General features: G+C 42.6%; 1 protein-coding gene across 3 annotated transcripts in view; it reads left to right on the top strand.

Annotated features, from left to right (window-relative positions):
- The window catches only part of MMS22L (MMS22 like, DNA repair protein), a 206,780-nt gene that overhangs the window by 172,965 nt on the left and 16,352 nt on the right, over window positions 1–17,463 (top strand). For 2 of the 3 annotated variants that reach the window (XM_019520182.1, XM_019520184.1), the window contains exons 16-20: window positions 3,603–3,753; window positions 10,659–10,801; window positions 11,540–11,682; window positions 11,852–12,011; window positions 15,912–16,081. In XM_019520182.1, coding sequence (XP_019375727.1) covers window positions 3,603–3,753; window positions 10,659–10,801; window positions 11,540–11,682; window positions 11,852–12,011; window positions 15,912–16,081 — 767 coding nt within the window. The remainder of the gene's footprint in view (window positions 1–3,602; window positions 3,754–10,658; window positions 10,802–11,539; window positions 11,683–11,851; window positions 12,012–15,911; window positions 16,082–17,463) is intronic. The other variant, XM_019520183.1, reaches the window with a different exon arrangement.

Genomic DNA, 17,463 nt, shown 5'->3' on the forward strand with positions numbered 1-17,463 from the left:
TAAGTTCAGTGCACATAAACCAGTTTCAATGTAGCCAAAACTGGTTTGAGATGAACCTGGTTGAATGTAGTATCAGATTTAATCGAAAGAAAAAAAACTGATTTATGGAACATGCGTCTCAAACCCCTTCCTTGTTTAAGTTAAATCAGAGTCCTCCAGCATCCCAGCATACTCTGCAGCCCTGGGCTGGGCAGTCTGTTCCAGCCAAGCAGGGTTGCCCCTGCCCCTCTCTTCCCTAGCCAGAGCACTAGCACTGCTCTGACTGGCTGAGAAAAGGGTAGAGCTGGGAAACCCTGCTCTGGAGTGCTGCCAGGTCTGCCTGGCAAAGGGGCAGCAGCCCTTGCCAGGTGTCCTGAGCCCCCCACCTCGCTCACTGCTCCAGGGGCAGGAGTGGGGATGGGGCCAGACCCTGGTAGCCTGAGGGGAACTGGGGGTTTAATCACTCCATTGTAGGCGGGGTCAGCACGGGCACCGATAGCTCCACTCGTGCACTGGGGGCCGTGGCAGCCAAACACCAGTTGCCTGAGGGAAACTGGGGAGGTTAATCCCCCCATTGCAGGCAACAGCAGCATGGGCACCAGCATGGCACTGGCTCTGTCCCATGCTGAAAATTACCTCAGGCAGGGCCCACACTGCAGCACCTGGACCAAGTCCCTCAGAGGAGTGGCCGGCCAGCGTGGGGGTGGGGGGTGTGACCTGGCTGCAGGGCTGAGGAGCTGGAGCTAGTTATGGAGCCCGACTCACCGCTTCCTCCCACTGTGGCAGAGCAACCCAGGCTGGCGAGTGGAGGGGGCATGTGACCTGGCTGCAGGGTTGAGGGGGGCAGAGCCAGGGCTAGTTACAAAGCCTGACACACCACTGCCTTCTGCTGTAGCCGTATGACTTGGGCCAGAGCGAGGGTTGCAGGTGGGCTGCAACTCCCTGCCCCTCCCTTTCCCAGTGGTGGCAGCAGAGCAAACTATCATGGTGGGCAAAGGTGAAGCACCTGTCGCCTGCTCACAGCAGCATTGGGTGCTCAGGGTGGGCTACTGTGGGCCTGGGGCATGGGTAGCAGTGGTGGGAGCCAGTGGCTGCTGCATCCTGATCCAGCCCAGTCCCACAGCCCAAGGGCATAAGCAGCTGTCACCTGTCACCAAGTGCTTGGCACCACTGTGAGCAGTCAGTGAGTGACAGGTGCTTCACCTCTGCCCACCTTGATGATTCACTCCACCGCCACCTCTGAGAGGAGGGGCAGGCTACCGTAGGCCAGTCTCTGCCTGTGCCCCTGGGCTGTGGGGCTGGGCTGCAGTGGGTCCATTGCCTCCCCCTACTGCTGCCCTAGCCTGCAGCAGTTCACCCTGAGCACCCGGCAACACTTCAAGCAGGTGGCAGGTGACAGAAAGAAGACCTCCACCCGCTGTGATAGTTCACTCTGCCACCATCGGTAGGAGAGGAAAGGGGTGTGGAGCCATGCTACAGCTGCTGTTCACCTGCAAACCACAGTTCCCACATGGGGCTTGAGGCGGGAAGTGGCGGGTGCTGACCCTCATGCCCTGGAGCCACTCCAGCCCAGGTCATACTGCTGCAGCAGGAGGCAGTGGTGTGTCAGGCTTTGTAACTAGCCCTGGCTCTGCCCCCCTCAACCCTGCAGCCAGGTCACATGCCCCCTCCAGTTGCCAGCTGACCTCTCCTCTGAGAGACTTGGCCCAGGGTGCTGTGTTGGTGCCCCCACTGCTGCTTTCTGCAATGATGGGATTAACCCCCCCTCTCTTTCCCCTCAGGCTACTGGTGTCTGGCGGCTACAGCTCTGGGTGCATGCCCCTGCCTACGTGAGCTGAGCCTATTGGTGCCAACACCATCGTCAACCTCCTGCAATGGGGGGATTAAACCCCCGCTTCCCCTCAGACTACCAGGGTCTGCCCTGCACCTGCTCCTGCCACCAGCCACTGACAGGGGCTGCTTCCCCCCTCCCACTCCAGGCAGACCCTGGCTGGGGTCTCTGCAGGCCAGGGTGGAGGGTTAAGCCTCTCCCTAATCATATTCAGGCCTTCCCAGGCCTGGCCGCACCGCTTCCCTCAGCTTAGTTTCCCTCCAGTTGAGGGCTTGCTCTTGCACCCCCTGGCTTCTAGCCTGAGCCACTTCAGGCATGTGCACCTTTCCAAAATCAAAAGTGAATGTCTGTTCACTTGCAGATTGGTTCAAACTATGCAGGTTGGAGTAACCTGCAAAGATTGAATCAATTCATGCTCTGGCTTTTTGAATGTCTGTCTCTAGCCTGGAAGTTGTAGCCCAAGGAAGAGAACACTTCTGCTGAAACACTGCTTCCTCTATGGAAGTGGGTGGGATTGGTCAGAAAGGGATAGCTTGATTTCACCATGCCACCCTTTTCCAGCCTATTGGCCAAAAGTACTAAACAAACAGTGGTGCAAGTAATCTAGTAAGGGGTTGACAGAAATTCCTTCCTGCCCTGGGGTAATTGGGGACCACATTTTGACTCTTACTTAGAAGCAGGACAGGGGAAAGCATTGTAAGGCAGGATGAGTACATGCTACCCATACTCAGGGCTTGTTGTGAAACCATAATCTAACCCTCTGTTAATTAAAATAGCTGCCTTGTTGCTCTTTCTGAAAACAGGCTTGCGCTTCCACTAATCAAAAGTTTCTGTATGCATATCGCATTATAAGCATACTCTTAATTTAGTAATAAGCTAGCTTTTATTTAACTTGAATTGGGAAAGATCAGAAGCTGGTGGATGCCTTGTTTTTTAAAATCAGAAAATAAAGATCAGTTTTCCAATCCTCATTTGCTGTTGCTGATTTCATTTAGTCTAATAACATATCAGCATTCTAGGTTACGTCTCCTTCCTGAGTAAATGTGTTTGTTATCTGTAGCATAAAGAATGAGAGTAACTTTGATGTTGGTGGTGTTGGATGTGTTCCATAGCGGCCCTCCAGTATTGAGAGCAAATGCTTATGTCTCATTAAAAAATTCTGTGGCATATATTTATTATACAGTTTTATAGGTCTGCAGGTGTTGCCTTAGGACTGTGTGAGGTCTACTGTTCTGTTAAGGAGTAGCTTTGTCGTTAGCACGGCACTTACACATTTTTCCCCATAAAACACCAATATATAAAGAAGTATTTTAAGAAGATCAGGCTGGAAATTCCTACAGATTCTCTGTTTTTTAAAATTCAGTACCTTTCTGGAGGACTAAGGCATTTTAAAAGTTCTTAGTGGACACCAAGTGCACTCATTTATCAAAGGCAGAGTGGGAGGTAAGGGGAAATGTCCAATTACCTCACAGAGCACATTTATACAAGATGATGTCTCTTGGCTTTGTAACCAATGTATGCATTTGATTACATCATTCCCCATCCTTCATATCTTGTGTGTCATCCTAAAATTGTAAGCTGCTTGGAAAAGGGGTTACCTCTCCCTATTTTTTAAACAGTGCCTACTATCTTGGTTCCCAATCCTGACTGGAATCTAGAGCAACATAAATATTAATAATAACAAATAAGTTTCAATATTTGTTAGTGGAACAGGAATATATTTTAAATTCATGAGAAATCTCTAACACTGTCCCTTTCTTTTCTTTTTTTTTTTTTTTCTATTTAAAATCAGCTTTTACTTTGTTAGCTTTGGATATGCCCAGCACTGCTCCACCAGATCTCCAGCCTCAGCCTGTTTTATCAATGATGCAATTGTTTGGATGGGATGACATGGTATGGCACCAGCTGGTATCAAGATATCTAAGTCATCTAATACAAAACAGGTGAACAATTTAAACTCCTTGTTCTTTCAGCTCCTTTCAAGCACACACAGTTTCCTCATTCCTGCATCTAACTAATGGAAAACTTTAAACAACAATGCCTCACTTAGTGGCCCAGTTTCTGTGTTAAAGATCATTTGCAGCTCTTTAAGTTTCAGATTTCTTGAATGTATTATGGTTTGTCCTCCAGATGTATTTTGAAGGTATTTTTATATCTTTGGATAATGAATTGGCAGACATTTTGCAAATATAGCTTTCATGCAGCAAACTACCCTTACTGCGTGTGTACGGAAAGCAATATAAGAGTCATGGGACCAAGGAGAGAACAAGCAAGAGAAAGCATGCTTCTGTAGCCCAGTGGTGAGGAAACTCCTTTGGAAGGGAGGCAGGCCTAGGTCTTCGTCCCTGATTTTAGTGCTGTTTTTGCATTTTATCCAAAAGCTATTCAATGCGTGCTCAGTTCCAGGAGGAACCCAGTACTCCTTCCCAAGGAAACCTTCTCATCATTGAGCTACAGTTAGGCTCCTCCATGCATTTCCTTTTTGCACAGTGGTTCCGCTATCAAGAATGGTGATGGCTTCCCTCAGCCCAGCCTGGACTTTAACTTGGTGGTTAGAACATTTTCCAGGAAAGTAAGAGATTTGACCTCACCCACCCCCAGACCAGGAAGGACCTAGAACTAGGGTTTTCCACTAAGGGCAAATGCTCTAACCATTAGGCTATTACAACACTGTTATCTGTATTTCTTGAATGAAAGTTCATGTTATTCATATTCTGAGCCCATCCAACAGAATTTTTAAACATCTGGAGGAAGAAAGACTGATTGTTACCAGCCATCATGGATTTGTCAAGTACAAATTGTTCCAAACCAACTGATTTCTTTCTTTGACAAAGTATCAGGTTGGATGACTGAAAGGAATGTAGTGGACATTTAATAGTTGGTATAGCCTACATAATATTCTTATAAGTATACTGTAGAAACATGGACTAGATAAAAGTACTATCAAGTGGACACAAAATTGGCTCAATAACTGCAAGCAAAGGGTAATTATAAATGGATCGATATCAGTATGGCAGGCGGTTTCAAGTGGGGTTCCACAGGGGTTTGACTTGTGTCCGGTGCTGTTTAACATGTTTGTTAATCATTTGGATGCTGGAATCGATAGCTTCCTGATCAAGTTTTTAGAGGACATAAAACTGGAAAGAACTGGAAACACTCTGCAGGATAGGAGTAGAGTGCAATAGGACCTTGGTAGATTGGGAGGCTGGGCTAGGGACAATAAAAATAGGTTTAGTGCAGACATACAAGATGCTACATGTAGGGAAGAATAAATAAGTGCACACTACAAAATGGGATATAACTGGCTGAGCAGTAGCCATGCTGAGGAGGATCGGGGGGGTTGGTGGATTGCAGACTCAGCATGATTAATCAGCAATATTATGCAGTTGTTTGTTTTTTTTTAAAAGAAGATGTACTTTTGGGTTGGATCTGCATGAATATTGGGTGTAAAGCAAGGGAGTTGATAGTACCACTCTATTAAGGGCTGCTTTATACTCATCTTGAATATTTTAAGTATGTAGAAAAACAGAGGCGAGTGACAAGAACGATAAAGGGATTGGCATGCAAGCCATGTGAGAAAAGGGTTGAGATTGCTAGGCAGGAGAAAAGGAGTTTAAGTAGGGATATGGAAGTAGTTTTCAAATATTTGAAAGGATATTATAAAGACAAGGGTGAGCAACTGTTTCCCTTGCCACTAAGGGCTGGACACAAAGCAATAGTTTTAAATTGCACCACAACAGATTTAGACTAGATTGGACAAAAAATATGCTTACTATTAGAGTGGTAAGGCAGTGGAATAGACTGCCTAGGGAAAGCTGTAGAATCTCCTTCACTGGAGGTGTTCAGGAACATGACAGATGAGCAGTTGATAAGGATAACAAATCCTGTATTTGTATAGCGGGTTGGACCAAATGACCTTTGAGGTCCCTTCCAACACTGTGATTCTTTAGGCTCCTGGAGACAGGAACACTAAGTCAGTGAATCCCAAGATGGTGGGGTTAAGGTGCCTGGCTGTTAAGCTCAGATAAGATGGTGCCATTTCTGGGCATGCATGGTAGCTTAACTTTGGGGGCCTAATTATTTTTTTCAGAAAAGTTAAGCACCTAATATCAGGGGTTGGCAACCTTTCTGGCTCCTGGAATGACCCACCCTGGGTTGGGGGTGGGCTGAAAGGTAGACGCAAGGACCCTGTTGCCACCACCACTTGTGGCACAAGAAAAGTGCCTGCAATTGGCACTTTTCCCTATGGTGGCATGGGAAATGTGCCCGCGGAAGGTGTCCCTGCCACCAAAGCCCCATGTTCATGGGTTGGATCCAATCCTAGATCTAGGTGATGAGCCCTAAGCACACTAAGACAGATTATTTGTGAATTGCCCTTTTAGATTTAGATGTCTAAATTGCATTTAGCTTCCGTTTTTAGGTGCCTTAATTTCTTTGAGTCTCTGTCTCTCTGTGCCTAATCACACTATGTAAAAGGAGGTAATAGTAATTCCCTCTGTTACCTAGAGTTTGTGATGTTCTTAGACTATGGTAATAGGTGTGAAAAATGCCTAAGACAGGACTTGCCTTGTAAGAATGGTATATTATAAACAATTTAATTTAATATGTATTAAAATGTATTTTATGTAATTGTCCATATACGTGTTCATGTGCTTCAGGCAGTTTTATAGCATGTTACCAAAATATCTAACTGCCAGCATTTTTAGGCTTCATGGTTATTGTGTTTCAGTAATTTTCACATCAAATGTGCTCAGTTTAAAAGTAAAAAGATTATTTTTTTTCTGTCAGTCAGGCAAACTCAACTTAGTCTCAGAAATTGAAGCGAGGTTCTTTCTATTTGCTGCCTTATCGCCAATAATAAATGTTCAGCAACACAAATTACACCCTCAGGACCACCCAAACAACCTATTATTTATTTATTTCTGTTACAGTAGCCCCAGCTGAAATCCATACTCCAATGTATTTGGTCCTGTACAGACTATTCAGCAGAATACTTTACACACTTGCCTGGTTTTAAGTACATAAGTAATCCCATTTATTTAATTGGGCCTACTGACAACGCATAAAGTTAAGCACGACTGTAAGCCTTTGCAGGATTAGAGCTTTAGTCTTTTGACCAAAGGTTCACATTCAATTTCAAGACAAATTTTAAGTTGCTGTCCCAATGGTGGATGGATATAGAGGAAAGGAAGACAGGATAAAGTAATGAGGATATACTGATGTGATTAATGAACAGCTTTGTGGCTTGATTTTTTTTAATGTCCATATGAATAAAACTAGTATTACACATGTATATACTTTGCCTTTTTTATTTTATTATTATTACTTCATACAGGGGTAAAAGTCAGTGCAAAATAAAGGTTTTTTTATAAATGTTTACAAAGAAAATTGATAGAAAAATATTGACTTTAGGTTAAGCACAGGATTCTGGTTTTACAAGTGCGCAAGCCTGCAGAGTAAATTGTTGTCTTCTTTCAAATAAATTCATTGACACCTGGTGAAAACTGGCCCTGTAGGAACTCCATCAGAACCTGGTTGTCCTGCAGGCGTTAAGTACGGTGACCACATGTGCCAGATTTTGGAGGCTGGTCCCAGCTGGCTGGTGAAAATTAAAAGGAGCATCTTGGGTTCGGGGTGGGAGGTGGCATGACAAGAGCTGTGAACTAGGAAACCCTAGCAGACAACAAAATTGCCCTAAAATAGTGATTAGTGGAATGACCATTACAAAAGGGAGATAATTGTTAACACCTCTGAAGTAAAGAACAGTGGGTCATTAGCAGGCCATTGACTCCAATAGCTGCCTAAATAACAATACCAGAGGTGCATCATACCTCCCTGCTTCTGCCTGAAGCAGAAGGGCAGAAGGGGTGGGGTAGGTAGGGTAGTGTCTTGGATTTCACATTGTCCCATAATATGATCACCTTAGTTAAAAGCAGTGACACAGGAATGTGCTTTTTGAACAGAGAAGCAACAGGTTGGTGCTTGACATGTTGGGCCATGATCAATAGATGCTTAACTCAGTTCAGGTAGGACTCAGACATCCAAGTCCTAAGGACTGATTCAAACTGACCTTATGCCAGTGCTCTAAAAATGTACTGGGTGCCTAAAGCCACTAAAATTCTACCATTGGGACTGCAAGGATCTCTAGGTAGCAACAATTAGGTGTGCATGCCTTCAAAAAAGTGGCCTGGAACATACGTTTTGCTTTCCCTCGAGCTCTGAATTGATTCAGATTGGCTCCTTGAGGTGCCCAAGCTCTACTTAATGCCTGAGGGAGTGCCATGCTGTCAATCAGACAGACCACACAAAATGCACCTGGTGTGGTGTTAGTAGTGGTACTCACCCTCTGCCCCATCAATACATTTACACAGAATGTAGGAGAACTGGGTTCTAGACCTTCCCTACACTAATGAGATTTAACCCCAGGTTGTGATTATCTAGGGTATATATGGTGCCCTAACTACTAGGGTATCAAGTAGACTAGGTGAGAGCTCTTCGCCCCATCCCCAACATGCACACACACCTTTTAAAATAGGTTCACTGGGCAGAAAAGAGTGCAAAAATCATGGAGCCAGGATGAGAACAAGTTAAAGAGAAGCATGAGTGTAGACCAGTGATCATGGCACTTCCCTGGGAAGAGGGAGGACAAGGTGCCTGTTTCCCAGTGCTTTAGGCATTTTACATTTGACAAGCATTGGTTAAAGACCAGAAATAAGCTTGACAGTGAAGACCAGAACCCAAGACTCCCCTCTGCAGAGGAGGGGCCTAGCTACCATGCTACAGATTCAGACTCCATTTGCTTGTTTTCTTTCTCCCCATGTTTTCTTTCTCTCTTACGTTTGCAAGAGGCCACTTTTGTCCAGTGGCCCAGCTTTAACAGAAGGGCTGGAGAGTGCATTTGATCAGGAAGTGGGGGATCTGAGTTCAAAATCCCTCAGAGATGGGGATGGGGAGGAGGATAGAAGCCATCATCCCTTATCTTGGGCGAATGCTTAAACCACTAGCCAATTAGATATGGGTCGGTGCTGCTCTCGTAAGTGTTACTAGATGTGTAGAATTGCAAAAGAGAAATGTATAATGGAAGGCTTGAAACGTTCAATTGGCCACCTCCTAAGCACTGAGCTTTGTGAATTGACCTTTGGTGGTACGTTACTAATTCCCGTTCTCTGTATAAAGCACCTAGACGCACAAACTTGAACCATGCTTAGGCATTTCTGAAGTCTCTTTCTTGGCTGGATGGAAATGCTTGATGTCTAACAACTGGGTCATTTTGAATCTCCCTCTGGAAGCAGGAGTGTAGAAGTTAGCCATTCCCCTACCCAAATCAAATGTGTATTGAAATCGTTTGAATCTTGCCTGTGGAGAAAACGGACCTTGGGAAGGTGATGCACAGGACAGTATCTTTTTCACTGTATTCGGCCCTAACTAATGACATTGATTCTTTAGGGGGAAGTCGGCCACACCTACCTTCTATTACACCTATTTAAGGGGGTGCTGAATCGCCACATACTCTGATATAACATATAAAATACTTGCACTTTGTAGTTCTGTGTTGTGCTATGTGTTGCATAGTGTTGTGTTATAAACTGCATCCGTATGTGTTTGCCTAATGTAAATGGTATGCAAATCATATGGCTATGAATATATGTATTTTTATTTTCAAAATAAATTACACCAAATATTTAATATTATGAAATTATGCCAGTTCCATAACATTTAAAACATATTTTCTGTGTTGACACATCGTTTATTCTGACAGAATATTTTCAAGCAACACTAGAACTCTTGTGGGAGTTGACTGCTGGGAATATCTGGGAATTATGCTGCCTTGGGATGGCCTAATTAAGTGTAATGAGTTAAATAGCACTGGATTTTCTTTTCTTTTTTTTTTTTTAAATGCATTTTTGTATGCAAGTGATGCTTCTCTGGCTGTGGTATAATTTCTGGCTGCAGTTTACTCTAATGGAAATGAGAGTGGAATCTGGCCCTGTATACCATTGTAGATCATAGAATCATAAAATGTAGGGCTGGAAGGGACCTAAAGAGTTGTCTAGTGCAACCCCCAGCTCAAGATAGGATTGTTCCTGACTAAACCATCTCAGTCAAGTGTCTGTCTAAGTCTGCTTGTTCTTAAAAACATCCAGGGATGGAGCCATTTCAGCATAGCTTTCTGCTAATCATTTCATAATCACTTGCACCATCTCTAGATTGCTGTAGTGGGTTTTACTTATTGAGCATGACCTCTTTTTGATTGGCCATAGCTTGATTTACAAAAGCAAATGACCTCATCTGAGTTTAACAGCAGAGGATGGCTGTGTACCCTGTGGGCTTGAATGTAGCATACAGCTACACAAGCTATCCTTAAATCAGTTGCCCTGGCTACCAGAAGCAGTCCAGAGGAAGCAGGCAGACGCAGAGCTCCAAGATGCTCTAGCTAGACTCTTTAAGGTAGCCAAACTAACTCATTTAAAGCTAGGCTGGGTATTTCTACCGTATGTTTTATTCGGCAGCAAGGAGGTATCCTTAGATTTCCCTTGGCTGAACTAGAGATTTCTAAAGTGTGTGGGTTTTCTGTGTCTCAGTCAGTAGGTTGCATATATATAAAAGTATTCCCAGCTTGGTCCTTCATCTGTATTATATTTATAATTATTTACTCAAAATTCTGCTAGAAATACTTTCTAAGTCTAAACTAAATTGAATCTTTTTGACATTTTTTTAGGCAGACAAGGTTCTTTAGGTACATGTGATATCTTTTATTAAATCAACTAAATAGTTGCAAAAATTGTTCTTTCAAGCTTTCAGGCTCAAAACATCTTTTTACATGTTTGCATCTCTTCTTCTTATGCAGTTCATTGTCTGAGGCTTTTTCTGGTGTGAGTCATACACCTTATGAAGCTTTGATAGTGCGTTCTTGGTTTCGATGCATTTTACAAATGTTCATTGATCAACCAAGTGGTGCCTTGGCCAGGACAGATGGTGAACAAACAGTTGGTAAGCATCCACATTCCCCAGTGTTTGCAGTAATGATTCTATATTGCAAAAATGGTGCGTTTTTTCAGCTAATTGAAAAATATATTTTTGTTTGTATTCTTTTACTCTTACCTAATTACACAATGTTTTTCTTTATGTTGCTTGTGCTATTTCTTGATGCTTTGACTTCCCTGTATGTGACAAATGTATCATAAAGATAAAAGAGCTTGTTTCCTTGGAAGCAAAGAACAAAAACTTATTCCCAAGGACAAGCTATGTTCCCCCCCCATGAAGAAACTGCTATGAACAAATAAAAAGCTCAAGTAAATAGCCAACAATCATGCTGTGAACTCCCTAAAAATCCAATTATGAATCCTTCTTTCCTCTAGATAGGGTGTTTTGCTTTTCTTGGCTACTTCACTGCTGATATGTGCTCGTTTCTTATATAGAAGACTGCACTTCTAATTTTATGTAAGATGCGTCTTTTAACGCTATTCTTCATATACATTTTCACATTCCTGGGAAAGGTCATCAGTAAAATGAAGGGTTTGAGTTACCTCTAGTATGTTTTATTCTTATCCAGTAGTGGGTATACTTAGTAAATACCCTTTGTCATAAGAAAATTTAAATTGTGGAATCCTTATTTGCAGAGACTTTTGAGTCATATTTCATGATTTTGTGACTAGATCCACTCAACAGTGGACAGAGCTTAATATCAAAGTATGTTACATTCTCAGCTGTTTTCTTTATCATAATCAGGGAAAGTTTATATGGAGCAGCTGACTGAAATGACAAGGTTGGTTTTTAAACTCTCTGAAGTAGAAAATGTCTTCTCAAAGGCTCATATTGATGAATCAGTCATCAGGCAAGACCCTAAGAATGCACTTGTCCAATTCATTAAGGTACTGTACCTCTTATACACAACTCCTATAGACCCACTACAGATAAAAAGATTTTGTTCTTGGCTATGGTTTTAAAGAGTCATTTTGCCAAAACTTCACAGATAAACAAAAGGAAACAACAAAGTCTGATCTAATTCACTGTCTTTCTTTCCAACACCTCTTTTTTCAGGCTGTTGGTAAAACTTATGGTAGCCTTCAGACTCTACCTGAGAAATCTGCCATGGTAACAAAGGCTCTAGAGTACTTAGGTGATGTAATAACATACGTAAAACCTTATTTGAAGAAAAAAGGACCTGCTGAAGGGCTGCAACTCATTTACTGGATTATGGGTAATTATCTTGTTATGGTTAATTTTCTCACGTCTTAATTCAGGAGCACAGGAAACAGGGGAAGAGTTATACAGAATGTTCCCACCCTCTTGGTTCAACTTTTTTGTGTTGTTTTTTAAATGTAATCTGTGTTATTGTTTTAAAAAGAGATAATTATCAGAAAGGTACTAAAAAGAAATTTCTAATATGCTCCTACTGACATTCCTGGCCTTTTGTTTTGATGCCCTTTAAAACCTAATATTTTCTCTCAACAAAAAAGTTATTCTGATTTTTTAGTCATGATGCAAATGCAGCAAAGTTGAGCATGAGATTTTAATATCTTTGCCTGGGAAATATTTAGTTAAACCAAACAAGAGAAAATAGTGGCTAACAGGGCTTGTTGTCTTTTTAGTCTGCAGGTATCTTTGGTAATGACATGGTAATAGGCAAGTCTGGGTTGCAAATTAAGAAAAAATAGGCATTTTAGGGGGCTGTTTCTCATAGTTCCATATGTCCAGTTTGTTAAAGGTTACATTCTAGTACCCCAGGGGTAGGCAGTTATTTGGGTCCATGGGCCACATAGGGAGTTTTGGTAAGCTGTCGTGAGCCAGGTCCGCACCCACCACCCCTGCCCCTCCCCTTGCCCAACAGCTCACCAGAACTTCCTAAGTGGCCCATCCCATCCGGGTTTGCAGGACAGTGACAGCACAGGGCCTGCTTTCCATGCTCCCCTACCCACAGAATTGGCACCCCTTGCAGGGGCTTGCAGACAGTGGATTATGGCTTTATTCTGCGCTTGGCTGGGATGGGGCAATGGGTGAGCAGGGAGTGGTATCTGAGAATGGGATGGGCAGTTGGGGCCAGAGCTGGAATCATGGGGGGCCCGGGCCCTGTGCTGTCACTGCCTTGTGATCCCAGTCCTGGCCCAGCCCTCCCTTCCTCCCCACTGTTGCTCCCTGCCTGCCCACAGCCCCATCCCATGTGACCAGCCACATGCCCTGCCCATGTGGATCTTGCCCCCAGCTGTGGGTGCAGGGTGGACTTGCTGGGGTGCCTAAGCAGTGGGGCCAGGTCCAGCAACAACATCCAGAAGTGAGTCTGGTTGTCACGCCATCCCAGCCCTGCTGCATGTCTGGGAGTGGCAGGACTGGCCATGTGTACCATGGCCTGGGCTGCCTCTTGAGCCTGGGCTGGACCAAGGGACCCACCACTGGCCAGACAAAATCTCTTGGCAGGCTGGATCTGGTCCATGGGCTGTATTTTGCCCACCCCTGTAGTACCCTCATATAGAACAGTCTTTCATTCCTCTAAAACCACTGGGACTATTGGAAGAGTAAAGGGCTGTTTATTATGGGAAAGTGAGTTAGAGTCTGACCTTATACCTTAACTTAGTGATAGACCAAGAAGGTTCTGTGTGCACATGTCTTAGTAATGGAGAATTCAGTGAAGACCCCAAATTTTAAACAATAGGCTTTAATTAGAATGAAATAAGCAAAACTAAAAATTGGCCGTTGCATCTAAATTCGCAGAGCTAGTGATTTTTAAAACCATTTCTCTTCTGTCTGCCAGTTTGCTACACACTTATATCTGTTAGCCAAATAACCTGTGTTAGGTACCCAAATGCCAACACCTTTTTTTAAAGCTAGCAAAGTAACTATGAAGACAATTTTTTCCTTTCTTTTGGTCTCCATAGGAAATGGTAATTTATCAGAATCTGGAATTGTACCACTGGTATAAGAAATTGTCCTTTCTGTTTATTAAAAAGTAGAAAAATGTGCGTTTTGCTTTTGTTCTGGCAGTTAAACTAATCGCAGTCATTTCTTTACCTGCTGTGAGCTTGTAAAACTGCACTCACACAGTAAGGTGCTTAACAGAGAAGTCTGAAAGCCTCTCATGGGTGGGCTTTGTATACATGTCTGACTGTAGTACCCTTATGCCACCAAATAAATAATGTCAGTGACAATGGGTAGAACATTGTGGATTGGAATGAGCATCCTCCTTCCAGGTGTTTTTATATGGCAGGTGAAAGAAGATGGGGAGCTAAATAGCATTATTAAAAATATTGCGAAGTGATCACTTTGTATCTTTTTGATTGATCATTGTGTTTTCTTTCAATTTATAAGCTTAATGTTGTTCATTGTCTTTACAGACAGTAACGGGTTGATTTTTAGACTTTAATAACCTTTTTAGGAGCCTGTCTTTAATCTCTTTCACTAGTCGATCTTAAACATATTTCCTTGGATGCTCCTGGACTTCTTGACCTAGCAAACCTTTTTCAGCTGGATATAAATTCAAGTTGGGCTTAGTTCATGAGAACTACTTTTGTATGGAAAATACCATGTTTAATTAGACTGATTATATTATTTGTGCTTTGTTTAATAATAAAATTCCTTTAGCATACAATGAGATTCTCAAAAAATATTGGAGCTTTCTTATAAAAAGAATGTTTCTGGAAGTCAGGGTATTTGTAGGTTTACACCTTCTACAAGAGATGCAAGCACGTGTCCCAGCAAAGAGGTGTGGGAGCAGTGTGGGCCCGAGGGAATTCCTGACACCCCATCCCTTGACACCAGGATCCGCACTGACGTGCTTCTGCATCACACGCAAATTGGTGTGGGATCCAGTACAAGTCATTGTGGAGGCATGGCACTGCATGGGTCCTGATATGAAATTACAGGGCACCAGGGATCCAGAGCAGGTCCTGGTAAGGAGACACAGGGCAGCGATGGGTGCGGGGAATCCTCAGGTTAGAGGAAACAGTGCCTATTATTCCATATTGGCAATGAGTCATTTTGCTCAATGAAGCAGATCATCTGTGGCAGGATGTGTCCTGCTACAGTTCATCCACTTAATTTGGTAACATCTGTTTTTACCATCAGATAAGCTTTTGGGTGCAGAGAGTTTTTCATCAGGTTTGAGAAAAGAAACAGTCCACAAAAACAAGGTGGAGGGCTGTGAAAGTTCACATGCAAAGTAGTTCTCATGAACTGAACCTGATTTGAATCTATATCCAACTGAAAAGCTTTGGTAAGTCAAGAAGTCCAGGAGCATCCAAGGAAGTTTCACAGCCCTCCACATTGGTTTTAAACAGTTGGTTGAATAAAAGGTATCACCTAGATAATCCTTGCCTCTTGCATAAATCCTGGACCATCACAGCTACAGATCATTTCAACACTACCTCACCATTTCCCCTCTGATGTGCAACTCACTAGGAGAGATTATAAAAATAATGTCTCAGGAATCTGGCAATCGGCACACAAAGGTTTTGAAAATGGATGAGAAGTGCTCAAAGATTCTCAAATTGCACACCATGGAGCTTGGGAGGTCTGGTTACGTGGACCTGAATTCTGCTTCTTGTTTTCAGTTGGTAAATTTCAATTTGAAAATGAGTTAAAATATATTTAGTACTTTCCTAATATTGCTTTTTCAGGGTAAGCAATTGCTTTTATAGCCACAGGGCTGTCAGGCAACTGTGAATGGAAGGTGAAAACAAACTGTTTATGTGATTCACGTAGAAAAAATTTGAGCGCCTGTGTTGTATCATGGCAGAGGTGAATATTGTGTGAGGACAAACATGCCAATTACATGGTTAAATGTTCCACAAGTCAACTGCTTTTACTTCTGGGGTGTGATACAGTGGCTCCTACTTATAGTTGAGCCATACTTTGTGTACTTCACTATAATCGAAATTACAGTTTGTACATTTTAATGCATTTGGACAATTAGGGACCTTAATTTTGCAGTACTGTAAATGTATATTCAGATTCTCTATTCAGGTTCTGTTGTACATGAAAGTGGACAACCAGGTTGCTATGGTTACCTTTGGGTAAAATAACTTAGATATTGCTTATTTATGTATGTGTGTGTGTTTTTTCTAGTTTTAATTTATTTGGTTGGTTTTTTTTGCTTCTTGCCCAATAGGATGCCTTGTAAAGTCCTGGGCACTGATGCTCGCTACTTCTAAAGCACAACCACTCCTGTTCCGCATCATAGACTGCCTGCTATTGCCACATGCTGTTTTTCAGCAAGACAAAGGGCTTCCTACAGATATGCTGTCTGCCATTCAGGAGAGTCTTCCTCTTTATCTTAAGGTAAATATCTGAACTCTATTATCAGCAGACAAACTTCTGGAATGCAAATGTGCAGCAAGGGTAATTTTTTTTTCCTTTTCAAAACTAGATTGAATCTCACTTAAATCAAGCAGAAGTAGTATTATTCTTATTGAGCAGGGGAGAGGGAAGAAAGCCACTTTGTTGGTTCACTATTCATTGGATGTGTATGGCAGCAATAAAAGCTGCTTGCCAGTATATCCTAGTTCAATGATCCTCAGGGTGATGCAGCACCCAGAGGTGCTGCAAGATCCTTTGAACAGTGCCACAAGGTATGATGAGATTAGGAGAAAAGGGCAGGCTCAAGCTTGTTCTTGCCTGGCCAATTCCGTGTTCTGGCACCAGTGCACATGTGCACTGTCCAACCCCTCTTCAAATGGTAAGCACCGTAATATAATTTAGTTTTGAAATTGGGTGCCACTTAATTCACATAAGTTATATAGAGGGTGCCTCAAATCCATTAAGGGGGTGTCTTGGATGCAGAGAGGTTCAAAACCACTGTCCCAGCCTGATCACTGTGGTTTAGTAAAAGTGATGTTAACACTGCCCACTGATGTGAGAGACTTTTGAAACAGTAGATCATACAAGCACAATTGATAACAGAATGTTCATATTGGAAAGCAAGCAAATGTATTTTAAAATATTCCTTCCCCCAGATTATTAAATATAAGCTATTTAAAAATGAGCAGGTTTTAAATTTCCTCATGTTTTTTTTAAATGTGTGTTTACTTTCTGCACTATTTCCAACCTATCATAGTAGTTTGACAGTCTGTTAATTTTTCTGCATTTTCTCTGTATTTGTCTCCTTCCTGATGCTTGGTCACACTTAAAATGCTGTAAAAGTTATTGATTCTGGGAGAGGGCTGGAGAGAGAGATCTAGTTTAAAAATAACCAGTACATAATTTCTTGAAAAATTCTTTTCCTGATTTCCTCCAAACCTACAGTTTGAGCATACATTTGTTCCTGTGCTTAAACGCAACCAAATATAAGGCATGGTAACTTTGTAAATGTCCCACAGATTTATTCTGTGTTTTAAAAATTATCATGATGACATGTCACAGTAAAGTTATAAGGTTATATATTGATGTGGTAGTCTAAGGCATAATTTGTTGTTAGTCTTTGGGAATTTCAGAAGTTCTATATACTTGGCCATCTGGCAGAAGACAGGATAGGGGTGAAACCAGCTCGTTCAGAAAGGCATATAGCATGCTTTGTCAGGTTCTACAAGAACTTATATCTTCCTGAATGAGTTAGTCTCTAAGGTGCAGCTTTGCCTGCATTCTGCCTGACTCTAGACTAACATGACTGAATTTACTTCTCGGACCATCTGGAAACTGAATTGTTATAGAATGTTCCTGCCAGC

This window comes from Gavialis gangeticus, unplaced genomic scaffold (assembly GCF_001723915.1).
Source record: "Gavialis gangeticus isolate Ggan-Ray unplaced genomic scaffold, GavGan_comp1, whole genome shotgun sequence".
Taxonomy (NCBI): Eukaryota; Metazoa; Chordata; order Crocodylia; family Gavialidae; genus Gavialis; species Gavialis gangeticus.